At 38.9% G+C, this 18,177-nt stretch overlaps 1 protein-coding gene across 1 annotated transcript; it reads right to left on the bottom strand.

Annotated features, from left to right (window-relative positions):
* Positions 1-3,426: 3,426 nt before the first annotated feature.
* On the bottom strand, positions 3,427-18,171 carry LOC111574168 (endoribonuclease ZC3H12A-like). The gene is made up of 4 exons (XM_055008752.1): positions 12,038-18,171; positions 8,841-9,075; positions 8,644-8,744; positions 3,427-4,838 (listed from the first exon to the last, which is right to left on the bottom strand). Exons 1-4 carry the CDS (start codon positions 12,219-12,221, stop codon positions 3,928-3,930), a joined length of 1,431 nt encoding a protein of 476 aa, XP_054864727.1. The 5' UTR covers positions 12,222-18,171; the 3' UTR covers positions 3,427-3,927.
* Between the last annotated feature and the right edge of the window lie 6 nt (positions 18,172-18,177).

Genomic DNA, 18,177 nt, shown 5'->3' on the forward strand with positions numbered 1-18,177 from the left:
GAATTTCATGAGTAAAACTGGAGTTTCAGTATCGTTCAGAATACAAACAGTTTCCATCCACTAGTAAAAACCATGTTTATCATTCAGTCTGGAGCTTCCAACTGACTTCTTTAACTCTGAATTTACTATGATGGAATCATTGTCACAGAAAAAAAACAATCATTTTGGTTCTTTTATAGATTTATTAAAGGTCTTCTGAAAATATGACTAAACCTGCTGGATCATAAATAAACAAAAATGTTAATATTTGGATAAATTTGTCTGTTTCCAGCTCAGTTGGGTTCTTCTGGTTTCAATCTTCTGGTTTATCTTTGATTCCTCTGGACACTATACCTACCGTCAAGCATGGAGGTGGCAGTATCATGAAACTATCAATTTAACTGACTCAAGACCAACTCAGACGACAAATTCGAATTTGTCGTCTCTCTGACACAGTTGGATGTTTCAACCACACAATGAGCCCAAACACAGATGTGGTAAAGAAATTGTTCCATCAGGGTAGAATGAAGGTTCTAGACTGGTCTCCGCAAAGTCCTGACTTGAACTCATCCAGAACCTGAAGAACCAAGTCAGAAAGACAACAAATGTTGAACGGCACCAGAATTGGTGCCGTTCAACATTTGTTGTCTTTCTGAGTCAGACTTGAGTCAGTTAAATTGATAGTATAATGATAAGGCCACCTCCATGCTTGAAGGTAGGTATAGATTCCAGAGGAGTCAAAGATAAAGCAGAGGATTAAAACCACAGCTGAGTTTACCTGGTACAGAACCATCAGTATAAATAAACCAAATTCACATTTTCCTTTTAATTTTTTAAGACATTTCAATAGTTTGCGTAAAATTTGCTTGGAAATTATTTAAAAATGGAAAATTCCCAGTAGACAGTGCTGCTCCATTTATCAGTGAAGGACAGATTTCCTGTTTAAGATGTTAGTGATGGTATTTCTGATAAACAGACGACGCTTCAACACCTGCTTATTATCGTACATTTACTGCCATAAAAATGGTCTGTGTTTATTGCCGATGATTCCCCTGCAGCTGCAGACGCTTCACTTTCTGCCAGATTTCCATTTTGATCGACTGACCCGGTTTTTAGGTCGTTATCAAACCATTCATTTAGGGAATGGGCAGGTTTGTTTGGTTATTGTTCAGAAACCACTGATCTGCCTCCAGCTACAACAGGTCACACGTAGCTATAAATCAAAAAATCTGATTAAAACTAGCACAAAACACACGAAGCTAACTTCAGCTGGGAAAATAAAGCATCAAGCAGCAGATTTATAGCTTCCAACCTCTATTTTTTATGAGGTTACTTTCGATTTTGGCAAGGTTTCACTGCTATTGATATGTTTCATTGTGATATCATAAAAAAGAGAAAGAAATCCTTTGTTTGCTGGGTTATAACGGATTGTTTCATAGAGTCATGACTTTAGCTCTGTACTATAGTCAGGTAAATGAGTATTTTGTATCATTTTTGTTGTGGTAAATTTGGTGAATAATTCATTGTTTATACCACACCCATAAAGAGATGACTCTATTATGTATAAATCTGCTAAAAAATGACAGTAAATAGTGAAATAAATGCCGATTAAAATTCCCCAACATGTCGAGCTAATATCTTTAAATATCAGTAATTTTATTTATATACATCTGTGTAAGCATAAACTGTTCTCTAGAGTAAAATGACCACAGAATAATAAAATTTGAACCTGGTTTCCTCCCTTTGTATGACACTTTAAAGCACACGTGAAGGAATGAACCCAAAATATAGCAAAAAGCAGCCTAAAACAGATGAAATGGCAAATTCAATTAAAGAAATGAGTCAAAATACAAACAGAATTGGTGTTTTGGTTTTTTTCTTTTTGAAAATGCAAATAAAAGAATTAAGCCAAGCAGTGAAAAGACACCAGGAGACTTCAGAGTGGCTGAAGTTCTTTTAAAAGAGACGCTTTGGTAATAATCCCTTTAAAGTGACGACTGAGACGTTAGATTGTCTGTGAAATATTAGAGTTTGAATCCCTGAAGTGTAAAATCCTGAATCCACCATAAATAACACTACAGCATTTTAACCCTGACATACAGGTCAGTCAGGACAGAGATCTCCCCGACACCCTGAACCTCTTCTTTGCTCACTTTACAGCAGGGAAGAGCCCAGACTGCTGAAAGATCCCAGCAGGGGGCGGAGCCTACACTCACCTTCCAGCTGCAAGTACAGTGCTAGCCGCGTAGCCGCGCTAGTACAGCGCTAGCAGCGTTAGCCGCACTAGTACAGCGGAGCCGCGCTAGTACAGCGCTAGCAGCGTTAGCCGCACTAGTACAGCGTAGCCGCGCTAGTACAGCGCTAGCAGCGTTAGCCGCACTAGTACAGCGTAGCCGCGCTAGTACAGCGCTAGCAGCGTTAGCCGCGCTAGTACAGCGTAGCCGCGCTAGTACAGCGTAGCCGCGTTAGCCGCGCTAGTACAGTAATGAGGTCATACAGACAGCACGTTCTGCAGCTGGGTAGTTGAGTAACAATTTTATAAACGCACAAATGGGTGGAGGTGTGATTTATGCGCCCGAAAATGCAGTTAAATCACAGAGCAGTGTAAAGAAACTGGTCACCTAGCAACCTGAATTAGTCTAGGTAACATTTTGTTTATTATGTGTGTTTTCTGCTCAAGTTAATGTTCTGGTTTGATTCATTTTAAATTATTCCTGATCTTGAAAGGTTTTAAACAGTGCAGTCAAAGTAGTTACAACTGTGAGCGAATAGCTTGAAATGAACTGCCCTAGACTGCTCTGTTCATAACCCACCATTCTTTCACAGCAGCTATATCAAGAGTTATTGTGCAATGATAGATAAATGCAGCCCATATTTTCAACTGTTTCCTGTTTACTATGTTTACCCTCCTTTAATTTGTTCTAAAAGAAGTGTCTAATGGGGCAGTCTAGTCTTTCAGTCAGGTTCAGTCATTTATCCCATTGGTGGTTTGCATTATATAACTTTGTTTTTCTCTGTTCTAGGAACTATTGTTAAATCATCTTTATGTGAGACTTCCTTCTCGATTCTCAGACGCATGCCTCTGGATCTGGACTTCTTAGAGTTCACTTGCACACAAGAACTTGTGTTTTTAAATGCTTTATCCAACCAAGAAGAAGTTTGCCCACCTATTTTAAATGCACTGACACAGATACACCGTCTTATCAGCTCAGAAAAAGAAAAGAATATTGATGCACTTTCAAAGTAAAAGCTCAGAGATGATAAAATGACAAAAGCAGTTGGCTTTTCAAAATAAAATGCACTTATATAAATTCCACCTTGTTTAATTCCAGCAGGACATATTAACCGGCAAACTCACACACTCAAAATTCCTTCAGAAATGTTTTTACTTTATTTTTCTAATGGAAATCACTTTGGTGCCAAACAAACAAAAAAAAAAACAGTGACTTATTTATGAAGATTTTATTTTATTGAGTGAATCGCTGCCCAAACCAAAGCATGAATGGTCCTCAGTGCCAATATGACACAAACAGACGTATTTACATTCAAAATTCACCTCATCTGCGCAGTACAAGAGGCCTTTTTATTAGGTACACCTCAGTCCAGTCCAACACGGAGCTCATATTGTTCAGTTTTAGGTGGAAATTTGTTACTGAAATAAATTGCAAACGTCTCAGCGTGAAGAGAAATGGAGCTACGATGGTGTACCTAATAAAGGGGATACTGACTGGACCTGAACAGAATCCCATTAAGTCACATAAAAGTCCAGTTTTCCTTTGACATTTTTAAATAAAGATACAATTTGCATCAACAGTAACTGCCTCGTGCCAAACATCTCACTGAGGCGACGCCACAGAAGTTCATAGCGAAGTGGATACCACGATACACGAACACACAAACTCATGTTTAGCTCCAGTCTTTGCACGGAAAGACGAGGTTCGGACCGGCTCATCTCAGCGAGCGGTTCTGACTCTGCAACATGAGGATCTCGGCCACCAGCTTCTGCGGATCCATCATCTGAGGGAACATGTCCATGGCGGCATCCACCAGCTGGGCGCTGAAGATAGCCAGGAGCTTCTTCCGGACAACTTCCCGCTCCTCGCTGCTCGGTTGTTTTCTCGATGCCAACGATGACGGAGGAGGAGGATCCCAGTGCGAGAGGCAGACTGGAGGATGGGCGGCGAACGGGTCGGACCAGAATGGCTGCTGCTGGTGGACTCTGCTGTGCTGGAAGTCAGCCGGCTGGCTGTAGGCGGGGACGCTGACCGGGTATCCATGGTAACCGTAGGGCGGCGGGCCGAATGGCAGCATGTCGGCGCCGTGGCAACCCAGCGGTCCGACGCTGTGGTGCTGGAAGGCCGGTGCGGCACCATGAGAGGGATGGTTCTGGGAGCAGCAGCTGCAGGAGGAGCTTCTCGGAGGACAGAACTGCTGCCGGAGGTTCTGCTGAGCGCTGTACGGCCACGGGGCCTCCACCGGCTGGCTGTCGATGGAACCCAAACCCGAGTCCAGCTGCTCCTGAGAGCCTCCGAGTCGGACCGAGTCACTCTGAGGGTTCACCTTCTCCTTCCGGGTCGACACCCTCTTGCTTTGGCGGTGACCCGACTTGGCCTGGTGCTTGTTCTTCTGGTCCTTCTTCATAGAGCTGCTGTCGGATCCCAGACTCAGGTTGCGGGCCATGTCCTCCACCTGCAGCAGGCTCTGGCCGGGGACCGGACTGCTGCGAGCCGGACCTGGTTTCTGGGCCGCCGACGGGTTCTTGGCGTTCTCCCGGAGTTCGTCGGCCAACGTGCGGTTGGACTGTTTGGCTCGTTCAGGATGGTGGAACTTACACTTGATGCCGTACGTACATTTCTTCCCTGGAAGGAGAAGAGAACGTTTTATCACAGCAGCACTTTCTCTTTTTTATTTTTTAACAGTTTTTATTAAGATTTCCATTAACTTCATTAGAATAGATTTTGTTTGCGGCACACATGGCAGGTAGGAAAGCACAAAAAAGTGTTGAGGCTACAGCAGGTCATCGGTTTGTGCCGTCCTTGACCTACGCCGTTCCGTGGATACGTCGCCATCTCCCATAAATTTATTTAGAAAGTGTTGTTCCATCATTCCGACGTACAGCGTTTGCGACATTAAGACAAATTTCATGCGGGAACTAGTTAGCGAGTGGAGCGGACGAATACGTCGTCTTTGTTTACATCCGTCTGTTGTACGCCACTTACGTCACAGTATGTGAGTTCCGAGTAACGGTGAAAATCGAGTTATGTCACTACCAAGGAACGGAATTCCGACGCAAGTCAAGGGCTCCCTGTATTTAAGGTTCCTCTCCCATCCCACCCCACCCCTCAATTCAACCACAAGGCCCAGATCTTACATGTGATCGTCCTATATGTGATCAATCTAAGACTGCAGAAGTGTCAGACACATATATATACATATATGTCCTGATGAGACAGTCATTACTAATCTGCCAAGGAATGTGGTGGAGTTATGTGACGATCGCCGTCCGTCCGTCCGTCCGCAACGTTACTCAAAAACAGACTAAAGGATTTGGATGAAATTTTCAGTAAAGGTCAGAAATGACACAAGGATCTCAAGAAGGTCTTCAGGAATCTACAAGAGAAGTCCAATGGACTTCTCCAATGGACTTCTCTAGCCTTCTCTTGTAGATTCTCGAAGATGTTCCACCTCTCATCTTGTTTCTTTTCACAACCTTCAATTTTCTTTCCTCTAAAATTCATTGTCACATAACTCCGCTGTTCAAAGGAAATCTTCTAGGCCCCTGAAGAATCTTCAAGAATCTTCAAGAGAAGTCCAGTTGAACAATCATGTTGTTTCTCTACAAAACCTTAAATTTTCTTTCCTTTAAAATTCATTGTCACAAAACTCCGCCGTGTTCCTTGGCGAAGTTATGTGGTGATCGCCATATGTTTGTGTTTCCCTCTGTCTGTCTGCAACATTACTCAAAAACAGACAAACAGATTTGGATGAAATTTTCAGGGAAGGTCAGAAATGACACAAGGACCAAGTGATTAGATTTTGGCAGTGATGCAGCTTATAGTCTGGATCCATGGATTTGTTAAAGATTTCATCCGTCGGAAATGATCCAATGACTGAGCAGCCTTGGAGAAGGACTGCGCTCTCTGAGTGCTTGTCTAGTTCATTACCGATTCCTCTCCTGACTGTTTTCTCGACTGATCAATCGACTTGTCTGTAAAAACAATAGAATTTCTGGAAGCTTGAAATTTTGAAATATATCATTTGGTCGCTACTTTTTGATTAGTTTAATGTGTAATAAAATTTTCAAAAGATCTTTGTTGTGATCTTTGATATTTTGATCTTTGAACTTTATTATACATTAAACTCTGAAATCTTCAAAAAAAATTGTCCTCAGCAGTGGATTTGTAGTATCGCCTGCTGATGATCACATGATTGTGATCCTACTACAAATCCACCTCTGAGGACTTATCAGGACTTATCCATCAGAAATGATCCAAGGAACAACTGATTAAATTGTGGGGGTGTTTCTGAGTCCCATCAATTCCCGCCGCCTGCTACATATTTAGGTCACGTGATCCAGTATCCGTACATAACGTACACATGCAGAACACACACCTGTACTCAGAGCAAAGTCATTTAGTTTGTGGGTTCATCGATATTAAATGGACACATTCTATGTTGCTGTGATTTCTGCCACAAATTTTTTCAAGATTTCATCCTTCGGAAATGCCTGGTGTCTCTAATCCATTCAGTGAAGCTGGAAGGTTCCTACTCCTTCCAGGAAAGAAGTAAGGGACGCCTGGCTGTTAAGGAGGTGAATTCTACATGTAATTCTACATGAATTACTACATGAGTGCTTTCTTCAAGTAAAGAAGTCTCATGGCTGTATCCAAATAAGACACACAACTTTCTCACAAACCGCTGTGTGGGTGTTAAATGTTTGTTCTCTTTTGTCACACCGCACTGTTTACGGTTTCACAGCCATCTACAGGGTTGGGCTGTAATTCACTGGAAGGTGTCATGAACACATACTGACGGTGTTATCTGGTGTACAGTTCAGAGAAGAAAAACACTTCCTTGAAAACCAACTGAAAATCTGATTTCAAACCACAAAACTGTGGTAATTAACGCTGCAGACTTCATGTTCTTGTTGAAGCCGCCAGCAAGTTTGAAAGGTGTGTTCAAAATAATGAATAAACCTGAAACATTACAGCGTCTTGATCAGAGCAAGAAACTGAAAAAACTTTCTAATTTGTCCTTGAAGTTCTAATTTCACTTCCATGTTATTCTAATTAAACAAACACAGGCTGTGAACAACAACCAGATTCTGTAAAAAATAAAAATTCTGCACATCTTGGTGCAGCCATGAAGCTGTTAATGACTCAGCTGTGACCAACACTCACATGATGAAAACTCAGCAACTCTTTGGCTGAACTGCAGGCAGTGTTTACACAAAACAGGCAGGAAGTACACTACTGTTCAAAAGTCTGGGGTCACTTAGAAATGTCCTTATTTTTGAAAGAAAAGCATTTTTATCAATGAAGATAACATTAAATGAATAATAAATCCAGTATAGACATTGTTAATGTGGTAAATGACTATTGTAGCTGGAAACAGCTGATTTTTAATGGAATATCTCCATAGAGGTACAGAGGAACATTTCCAGCAACCATCACTCCTGTGTTCTAATGCTACATTGTGTTAGCTAATGATGTTGAAAGGCTCATTGATGGTTAGAAAACCCTTGTGCAGTTATGTTAGCACATGGATAAAAGTGGGAGTTTTCATGGAGAACATGGAATTGTCTCGATGACCCCAAACTGTTGAACAGTAGTGTATGTGAAGCATTTTGGACAATTTTTGAGTCAGTTTGGAGAAGTTTCAAGGTATTTTGAACCAGTTCGGAGTCAGATTGGACATGTTTTTCTGTTTTCTAGTGAGTTTTTAATCGGTTTTTGTCATTTTGGACAAATTGTGAGTAATTCTGGATGAGTTTTTAATCAATTTACACAAGTTTGGAGTTATTTGGGACAAATTATGAGTCATTGTGGATGATTTTGGAGCCCTTTTTGGAGATGTTTTAGTCATTTTGGACAAACTGAGTAATTTTGGATGAGTTTGTAATCAATTTACACAAGTTTCGAGTTATTTGGGACAAATTTTGAGTCATTAGACCATTTTTAAAGCAGTTTGAAGATATTTTAGTCATTTTTGAGAAGTATTGAATCTTTTAGGATAACGTTGGAGTCATCTTAGACAACCTGGACAGGTCTTCAGTTCTTTTAGTCCATTTTTGAGATGTTTCAGACAAGTTATCATTTTAGACAAACGCTGAATCACTGTGGACAGATTTGAAGTCATTTTCCATGGAAAACATGGAATTGTCTGAATGACCCCAAACTTTTAACGGTTGTGTATTTAGATCACGTGATCCGGTATCCGTACATAATGTACACATGCAGAACACATGCCTGTGTTTAGAGCAAGGTCATTTAGTTTGTGGGTACATCTATATTAAATGGACACATTCTATGTTGCTGTGATTTGTGATCATCATTATCTAATAAACAAATGCTGCATTTCTAAAAATGACATATGGGGGAATGAGCAGTCTTGGAGGAGGACTGCGCTCTCTGAGGGCTTTTCTAGTTGATGAAGTTCTCTCACCATAAGGACACTGCTGTTTTTTCTGAGTCTTTGGAAACCTCCTCAGAAAGTTCTCCAGGGTCGGTCCATATCGGCCCAGAGGATCATCAGGAGGCATGAACCTGCATGAGGTTCAAACAAACACAACTTTACAACCTCACACTTCCTCCGAGTCATTTAACATTCATTCAGGATGGAAGCATGAAGGCAGAACTGACTTGTTGTTGACGAAGGAGTACATGAGCAGCCTCTCCTCGATGAAGCGCTTCCATTCCGGCTTGGTTCCCTGCAGGTCTCGGTACATGTCGTTGGACACGATGATGCCGTCCGACTCGAAGGCGTGTTTCACAATGAAGCAGTCGTCGTTGCAGACGACACGTTTTCCTGCACAGCGTCGCGACGGCGTGAAAACCAGAATCTTCTTCTTCTCCAGCTCCAGCAGAATGTGCTGATCTACAAAACGTAAAATCAGTGGATGGAGGGTCAGTTAGTCTTGTTTCAGATAACAATGTTGAACAAAGGTAGTATAGTGTCCCCATAAAGTTCCTGTCAGTGTATATCTATGGATGGATCCATATTTCTACTAAAATCCAGTCTTTGGTCGACATTTCACCAATTGTTGAGGCTCTAACATCAGTAGAATCTGATGTGTTAAAGTTCCAGTTTTCAGACATTTTAACAAAATGTTGATGTGAACTCATTGGTGGGAATCTGATCTGTGGCTCCAGTTTCTTACTATCTTGATTGAAACTTGTCCAAATTAATCAAAATTGTTCCAACAAACAATAAAGACCTGTCCAAAATTAGTAGAAATCCATGATTTCCAGTCCATAATTTGGCAAAATTTGTCCAAAATTACTTGAAACATATCCAAAGTTACTAAAAAATATCTTCTTTGTTAAAACTCTGTTTCAAAATGAATAAAAATGTACTCGAAACCTGGCCAACATCACTCAGACAGTCTAAAATGACATTATTAATTAAATAATTATTTGATCTTGAAAATGTAAAAGTGCAAAATGTTGAAGGCAAAGGGGTCTAGTGTCTCCATAAAGGTACTCTAAGTTTGTATATCTATGGATGGATCCATATTTCTATTAAAATACAGTCTTTGGTCGACATTTCACCAACTGTTGAGGCTCTAACATCAGTAGAACCTGATGGGTTAAAGTTTGACCAGACAAGGTTCCAGTTTTCAGACATTTTAACAAAATGTTGATGTGGACTCATTGGCAGGAACCAGAACCTGGTGTTCATAGAGGTCTAGATGTTCATAGAGGTCTAGATGTTGGTGTTCATAGAGGTCTAGATGTTCATAGAGGTCTAGATGTTGGTGTTCATAGAGGTCTAGATGTTGGTGTTCATAGAGGTCTAGATGTTGGTGTTCATAGAGGTCTAGATGTTCATAGAGGTCTAGATGTTGGTGTTCATTGAGGCCTAGATGTTGGTGTTCATAGAGGTCTAGATGTTCATAGAGGTCTAGATGTTCATAGAGGTCTAGATGTTCATAGAGGTCTAGATGTTGGTGTTCATAGAGGTCTAGATGTTCATAGAGGTCTAGATGTTGGTGTTCATAGAGGTCTAGATGTTGGTGTTCATAGGGGTCTAATGTTTCACTGTGTTTATTAGTTTGTCTCTAACTGTGTTTGTGTTGTTCTGAACATTAGTTACGGTTGGTGTTTTTTTTAGAGCTTTCAGTTTTTTATAAGTTTCCTGCTGAGGTCAATGTTGACGCTATGAAAGCAGTGAAGGTGCATGAAAACAGCCGAGTTGAAAATGAGCTGAAACTGATGATAAATCTGCTTCTGTTCAGGTTCATGAACATCCACCAATGATCACATCATCATTTCATCCATCACTATCAAGGAAACATTGATTCCAGCTGCTTTAAATAAATCCTGCTGTGGTTGTGTTTTATTCTGGGGTTTTCCCAGCAGACAGATTTAACCTGGTTGATTATTAAAAGAACATTCTACATCACAGCTTTGTCAGCACCAACAATCTGCTGATGAACACCAAGCAGCATGCAGGAGTTCAGATGTAGGCGACTAACGTGGTGAAATGATTATCTTTAGGTGAACTGGAAAACCCCACAGGTTTATCTTCTGAGTTGTAGCTGCACAGGCGGCAGATTAAGATCTTTATTTTGCATTTTGAAAACAACTAAACCTATGAGGCGTTTTTCCCCTTTCAGAGCTAAACTCAGCAGTTTAATCAGGCCAAACATCCTGCTTGTTTCATGGAGCTTCGACATCTTTTCTTAGGGTTTGAAGCCAGAATAAAGAGCACTTTGATCAACCGGTTTGTCCATTAATCATTCAGTTTAAAATATAGCAGCCAGTTATATGGAGGGACTATGTATTTAATTTCTGTAAATGATCAAAAAAATAAGCAAAGAAGCATTTTAAAACTGTTTAAATGTTTGGTTCTACAGTCTGAAACACTCAGATACTCAGTTTAAAATCAGATGTTCTCTAGTCTCTACTTGGTCTGTCAGTGTTTGGTCCCTGTGAGGTTTCACTGGGTGTGTTTGGAAGTAAATTTACAATGATTCCTCAACTATTCCCCACTACTTTTTGAAAAATGTTTTCTCTTTTTATTTCAAAAAATAATTCTAGCTCTGCTTTTAAATGTGCCAAAAACATGGCGAGTAAAACCTCCCAGTGACCACGACTTGGTTTGACTTAATAATTCTGATAGGAGGGACTAGAAAACATTTCACTACTTGTTTTATCTCTATGAAGAATTTTTTAAAAAACAGTGAAAATGTGTTAAAAACTGTCCAGAACATGCGCTGACATGCTTAAATGTTGGGTTTTATCATCTGAAAAATGCAGAAATTCAGTTTAAAATCAAAGAAACTGATTTTTTTTTTACTTTTGCTTGAAAAAAAATCTATTTTGTGTCAGTTTTCTCTCATTAATTAAAGGACTAATTCCAATTCTGCCTTCAAAAGTTCACAGTAAAACCTCACAATGGCCGAAGAGGAACTAGAAAACATTGGATAACTTGTTATACATCTCTATAAATGATCACAAAACAAGTGAAAATACCTGAACAAAAACAAGAAAAACTGTTTTCAGGTATTTTCACATGCTTTTTTCAGTCTCAAACACGCAGATATTCAGTTTAAAATCAAAGAAACTGATTATTTTTTCTCACTTTTGCTTGAAAACATCTCTAAACATCTCTATAAATGATCAAAAACAGTAAATATTTCCTTTAAATCTGCCACACTAACCCTGCTGACATGTCTTAATGTCTGGTTTTACACAGTAAACCTAATTTTCTATTTTCTGCCATCTCTTTCCTATTAGGTCAATGTATAATTCCACTTTTGCTCCCAGTGATGATACCTTGGCTTCTGGAAACAGTGACTTCCTGTCTGGACAGGAAGTAGAAAAGGTTCTGGTACCTGTGATGGGGACGTCGGGTCGCGGCTGCTCCTTCCTCCACGACGGGACGAACACGGTGATGTCGGAGTGGCCCCGGTCCAGGAAGAAGTTGACGGCCAGCTGGATCCCCAGACAGGAGAAGACTTCCTTATTCCCGTGACTGAAAGAACAAAGCAGGACGTAGAGATGAGAAAACATCCACATGAAGACTCTCTGGTGCTCCAATCGCAGTTCTGTGGTCGGTTTTTAGGAGGCTTTGCAATCTAAAGTCCAGAACAACTATGACCAGAAGGAAAAAGAATTTAAAAATGTCTTCTCTGCTTTATGAAAAAACAAAAAAAATCCCCATGAAATATGAATAAAAGTGAAGTTTGCTCAGATTGGATCCAGACAATCCTTTGTTTGTTGGGTTTCTTGTATAGTTTTGCTCATAAAATAGCCTTAAACTAGTAGATTAATCGCTATAACTAACTAGAAAAGCCCTCAGAGAGAACAGTAGTAGAGTCTGATCAGAGAATTTTTAAATGTTGAACCAAGTGATTTTGAAGAAATGGGAAAATCTATGAAAACAATTGGAGTTGAACAAAGTCGTGTAAAAAACAAGAAGCAGGCTAAACAGGAATCACTCCATGATCCTGGTATTCTGCCAGTATTTTACATAACGTGATCCTCTGCTGGGTTTTGTGGTTGCGAGGGTTAATACCTCAACATACCAGTTCCATGTTTAGTCACCGACTGTTTGTTTGGTTTCAGATTGTTCACATATTAAAAATAAATGACACCGTGGTGAAGCCTTTAGCTCCTCTGGATCTTTTATATTCAAACTGCTCGAGTTGTTGAAGCCAACAGTCCAGAAATGAAATATACATGATCACAGGAGCGGGAAATATTCGCCTTACAGAGGAAGAATCGAATTCCTCAACTTATTAAGAGACAATAATTTGAAGCAAAAGTGATTTAAAAAAAGGCAGTTTCTTTGATTTTAAACTGAATATCTTTGTTTTTCAGATGATAAAACACGACATTTAAACATGTCAGCTCATGTCGTGGGCGGTTTTAAACCTACTTTCACCTTTTAAAAATATTTTATGGAGATAAAACAAGTAATGAAAGGTTTTCTAGTCCCTCCTGTCATAATTATTCAGTGAAACCAAGCTGTGGTCACTGGGAGGTTTTACTGGGAAAGACTGGACTACTTCCTGCCCAGACAGGAAGTCACCGTTTCCAGAAGCCAAGGTGCCATCACTGGGAGCAACAGTGGAATTATTCATTAACCTAATAGGATAAAGGTGATGCAAAATAGAAAAATTTAATTTAAAAAAAAAAAAAATCTGTTTTAATGTGTAAAACCAGACATTAAAACATGTCAGCAGGGTTAGTGGCAGATTTAAAGGAGATATTGACTGTTTTTGATCATTTATAGACATAAAATAAGTAAACAAAAGTAAAAAAAGAGGCAGTTTCTTTGATTTTAAACTGAATGTCTGTGTTTTCACATGATAAAACAAGACATTAAAACATGTCAGCTCATGTTCTGGGCAGTTTTTAACACATTTTCACTTGTTTTTTGATATTTTATTGAGATATAACAAGTCATGCAATGTTTTCTAGCTCCTTTTCGGCCATTGTGAGGCTTTACTGTGAACTTTTGAAGGCAGAGTTGAAATTATTCATTGAATAAATGAGAGAAAACGGACACAAAATAAACAATTTTCAAGAAAAAGCGGGAAAAAAATCTGTTTCTTTGATTTTAAACTGAATGTCTGAGCGTAAAACCAAATGTTTAAACATGTCAGATTGTATTCTTGCATGTTTTTAAGGCATTTTCATTAGATTTTTGATATTTTATGGAGATAAAACAAGTAATGAAAGGTTTTCTAGTCCCTCCTGTCAGAATTATTAAGTCAAACCAAATTGTGGTCACTGGGAGGTTTTACTCACCGTGTTTTTGGCACATTAAAAGCAGAGCTGGAATTATTTATTGAATTAAAAAGAGAAAACTGACAAAAAAAATACACGTTTTTCAAGAAATAGTTGGAGGGGGGGAAGTTCATCTGACCTTTAAACTGAATATCTGCAAGTAAAACCAGACGTTTAAACAAGTCAGCTCATGTTCTGGCAGGTTTTTAGGGCATTTTCACTTTTTTTTTTTTTTTTTTTTTTTTAAAAGAACTGAATGAATTTCAGACATTTTTCCTTCAAAAAAATGATAAAACTGTCAAAAAAGCTGCAGCAATAATAAAGAAGAATGAAAAACAGTAAAATCTGAAGAAAACAAAGCGGTAGAATATTTCGGATTCTCTCCAAACTGTCTGGATTGTGACTCAGAGATGGGAGATAAATCCGTCTCCTGGCTGCTGTTTTAGTGTTTGTTTAGAAACCCTTCATGACTTTAACATCTGTCGTTCTGCACCAGTGACGATCAGCTCAGCGGTGACTCATCACATCAACCAAACCAGAAGATTAATTACAGATCCACACAGCGTCTCGCTGGATTTATTCTACAAACTGCTGCCAGCGATCAGAGTCCTCCAGGTCTAAAGTCAACAGCAGCTGGCTGTGAAATGCTGTCAGGCCTGTTCCTGCTGGTTTTCTGTCTATCACAGCCTTCAAGGAGACAAAAAGGCCTTGGATAAGTGCTGTCTGATTTGCATACTGAAGACGCTGGTTTACGACATGCCTGAACCTGTGGGCTCGGCTGGGAAGACGGGAGTGTTCGCTCTGCTCAGATCATCCTCTCACCTACTTTCTGCTGCTTTTAACCTTTCTCTGGTCCTCAAGCAGAGCGTGCACGGCCGGGTTTGAGGATTTCAGGAGTGTAAAAAGGTAAAAATCAGACAACAGGAGCTTCAGTTTGCCTCCTGACAGCCTCCAAACCCTGAAACCTGGTTAACTAAAGCTGGAGGAGTGTCACTAGACCGGTTTATTGTCCCAGCGTGGGCTGAAAACACAGAGCTGAGTGTAGCGTAGTCTATGATGAGCTCCGTCACAAAAACGAGTCATCTAAAGCCTCAAGGAACAACACATTGATTATTGAATTAATTATTGATTATTAAGATGAGCCCAACTGAAACATCTCCACGGCTGCTGGATCTGTTTTTGTAAAAGGTGATGCAGACGTCCATGCACTCTGCAGGACGAATAATCAGAATAATAATAGAAAGTTCTGAGAATCGGCCTATAAAATTATACAAAATGGACCTGATTTAAACTTCACAGCCGTCGTTCATGGCCATCATTATCCAAGTATTCACCTGGTGCAGTCATACTCTGCTCCCGGAGCTCCTGCAACATTTTTAATGCTCCCTAAAAGTCCAGTTATGTCAACAAGTCCAAACTGTGTCAAAACAGCAATACTTCCACTAGAATTTCACTTTGGAGAAGAAGAATTTGTCTGCCATTATCACAGCAGTAGTCCCATTGTGACGCTCGGCTCAAAGTGCTTCTGGAACATTTTTAGCATTTCTTGGAAATCACTCTCTGTAAACATGTTTGAATCTCCTAAACTGTAAAAACAGCAACCTCTCACCTAGAATTTCCCTTTCAGGCAAAGACAGAAGTCACAAGGAGCCAAACCAAACAACCAGAGCAGATTTAGAGCTACAATTTAGTTGTTTTCAGGCCAAAAAACAAGAAACTGGTTACGTTCTTAGTTCGTACATGAAGGTTCTAACAGTTAAATCACACTGCGTTACTCAGCTTGTTTCTACTAGTAGTCGTTGCTGTAATGGATGTTTCTGACAACATGTGATTTAATTAAAATGATTTGTGTTAAAATTTAAGATACGAACCGCGATTCGACGATTTTCTCACCGTCAACACGTTAAATCTGCTTCCAGCTCAGTGAGGAGGAACTATCTGAGGGGTGAGCTGAGGTGAACGTCAGCAGACTTCAGGCCTCTACTCTTCATTAAGGCTCGCTAATCAAAGGATTCATCCGTCAGTCCTCCAGCTGTTTTCTAGGAACAGCAGGCGAGGACACGTCTCAGCAGAATGAAAGTTTTTATGAGGACAACACCTGAAAAGTGTCAGTTAATCTGCAGATTGTTGCTTTTTAATAGAACATATCAGTAAAAATACAAAGTCCAGGTCTAAATTTAGTCTGAACAACAGTCCAGAGCCCAAAAATCTCCAGTTTAGCGTCACGTATAACACAGAAAAACAGAAAAATATCACATTTATGATGCTGAGGCTGCAAATGTTTGGGACTTTTACCTGGAAAATGACTTTTAGATGATGAACTATTGATTGTTGCAGCTCTGATGTGTAGAAAACAGAAAAGAGACTCATTTTCTAGCACTTTTACTAACAAAATCTGAACATTTGTTTGGCAAAAATGACTAACATGATTAAAATCAAATAAAATTGATAAAACCAGCTTAACTTCATGCTTTAACCTTTTCATTTTGGAATTTTTACCTGAAGTAATTCCCTAATTCCTGATTAAAATCATACAAAACTCAGAAAAGCAGCTCATTCTGTGAGATTACTGTCTGAAAGAATGACTAAGACATGATTAGATGATCTAGTAATGATTAACTGATAAACTGGTGCAGCTCTAAACTGGAGAAAACAGAAAAAATAATCAACTAATCTGTATGTTTTGAGTCTTAACCAGTGAAATTTCAACATTTATGCTTGAAAAGACGACTTCAATGGGTATAAAAGACTGAATAAAGTCATAAAAACACAACATTCAGCTGATCTGGATTCTTTCACACTTAAATTTTGATTAATGGATAAAATTCTTGTCATATTTTGTCTTGTTTTTGTTTTTTTGTCTTTTTCTGTCTGACTTTCATCATTTGTCTCGAGTTTTCGTCGCTTTGTTTCTCATTTTTGTCGTTTTGTTTCCGTTTTGTCTCCCTTCTGTTTTTTGTCTTATTTTTGTCATTTTGTTTCGCTTCATTCGCTATTTCTTGTCTCGTTTGTCCATTTTTCGTTGCTTTGTAACTTTTTTGTCGTTTTGTGTCTCGTTTTTGTAATATTTTGTCATGTTTTTTGTCTGACTTTTGTCTGTTTTTGTCATTTTGTTTCTCATTTTTTTGTGTTTTTTGTTTTATTTTTGTCATTTTACGTTTCATATTATTCGTTGTTTTTTGTCTTGTTTTTGTCGTTTGTCCATTTTTTTGTTACTTTGTAACTTTTTTGTCTTGTTTTGTGTCGTCCGTCTCACTTTTGTGCCTCATTTTTGTAATATTTTGCTTGTTTTTGTTGTTTTTTTTGTCTGACTTTTGTCATTTGTTTCATGTTTTTGTTGTTCTGTTTCTCCCCTTTGTCGTTTTGTGTTTCCTTTTTGTCTTGCTTGTGTTTTTTGTCTTATTTTTTGTCATTTTGTATTTGGCTTTATAAATTGTTTTGTGTAACGTTATTGTGATTTTGTGTCTTTCTGGTCTCGTTTTTGTCGTTTCTCCATTTTCTTGTTGCTTTGTAACTTTTTTGTCTAATTTTTTGTCATTTTGTTTCTCGCTTTTGTCGTTTCGTGTCTCATTTTTCTAATATTTTGTCTTGTTTTTGTTGCTTTTGCTTTTTTTGTCTTTTATTGGCGTTTGTCTCATGTTTTGTTGTTTTGTTTCTCACTTTTGTCATTTTTTGTCTGTTTTTTGTAGTTTTGTGTTTCCTTTTTGTCTTGTTTTTTCACTTTGTAACTTTTTGTCAAATTTTTTTGTCTTTTCTGTTTTATTTCGTGTTGTTTGTCTCATTTTTTGCCATTTTGTCTCATTTTTGTAATATTTAGTCTTGTTTTTGTTGTTTTTTGTCTGATTTTGTGGTTGTGATTCTCCAGTAAATCCTCTCTGGTTCAGTTCCAGGTGACTAAATGTTGTGTTCCTTTGTCGACACTCTGTGATCTGGAAGTTGTAATGTGGAAATGATAAACTGAGGCTGAATGTTGATGAAACTGAATTTATTTTTCTTCATAAATTTCAGGTTGTTCATGATGTTTAGTAAAAAGATAATTCCTGAAATGTGAACATTTCTGCACTAAAACAAAGGAACCATTAGGAGTTGTGGTTATTTCTAGGTTATTATGCTGTGGTTTTACTGGTTTTACTGGAGATCAGACTGGACTAGATGTGGAACCTGGACTAAGATCAGTTAGACTCTCCTGGTTTAAAGCTTTAAACTGCATTTATTCTTTCTTCCTGCTCCGGTTCTGATT

The sequence above is a fragment of the Amphiprion ocellaris genome, unplaced genomic scaffold (genome assembly GCF_022539595.1).
Source record: "Amphiprion ocellaris isolate individual 3 ecotype Okinawa unplaced genomic scaffold, ASM2253959v1 Aocel_unscaffolded143, whole genome shotgun sequence".
Classification (NCBI taxonomy): domain Eukaryota; kingdom Metazoa; phylum Chordata; class Actinopteri; family Pomacentridae; genus Amphiprion; species Amphiprion ocellaris.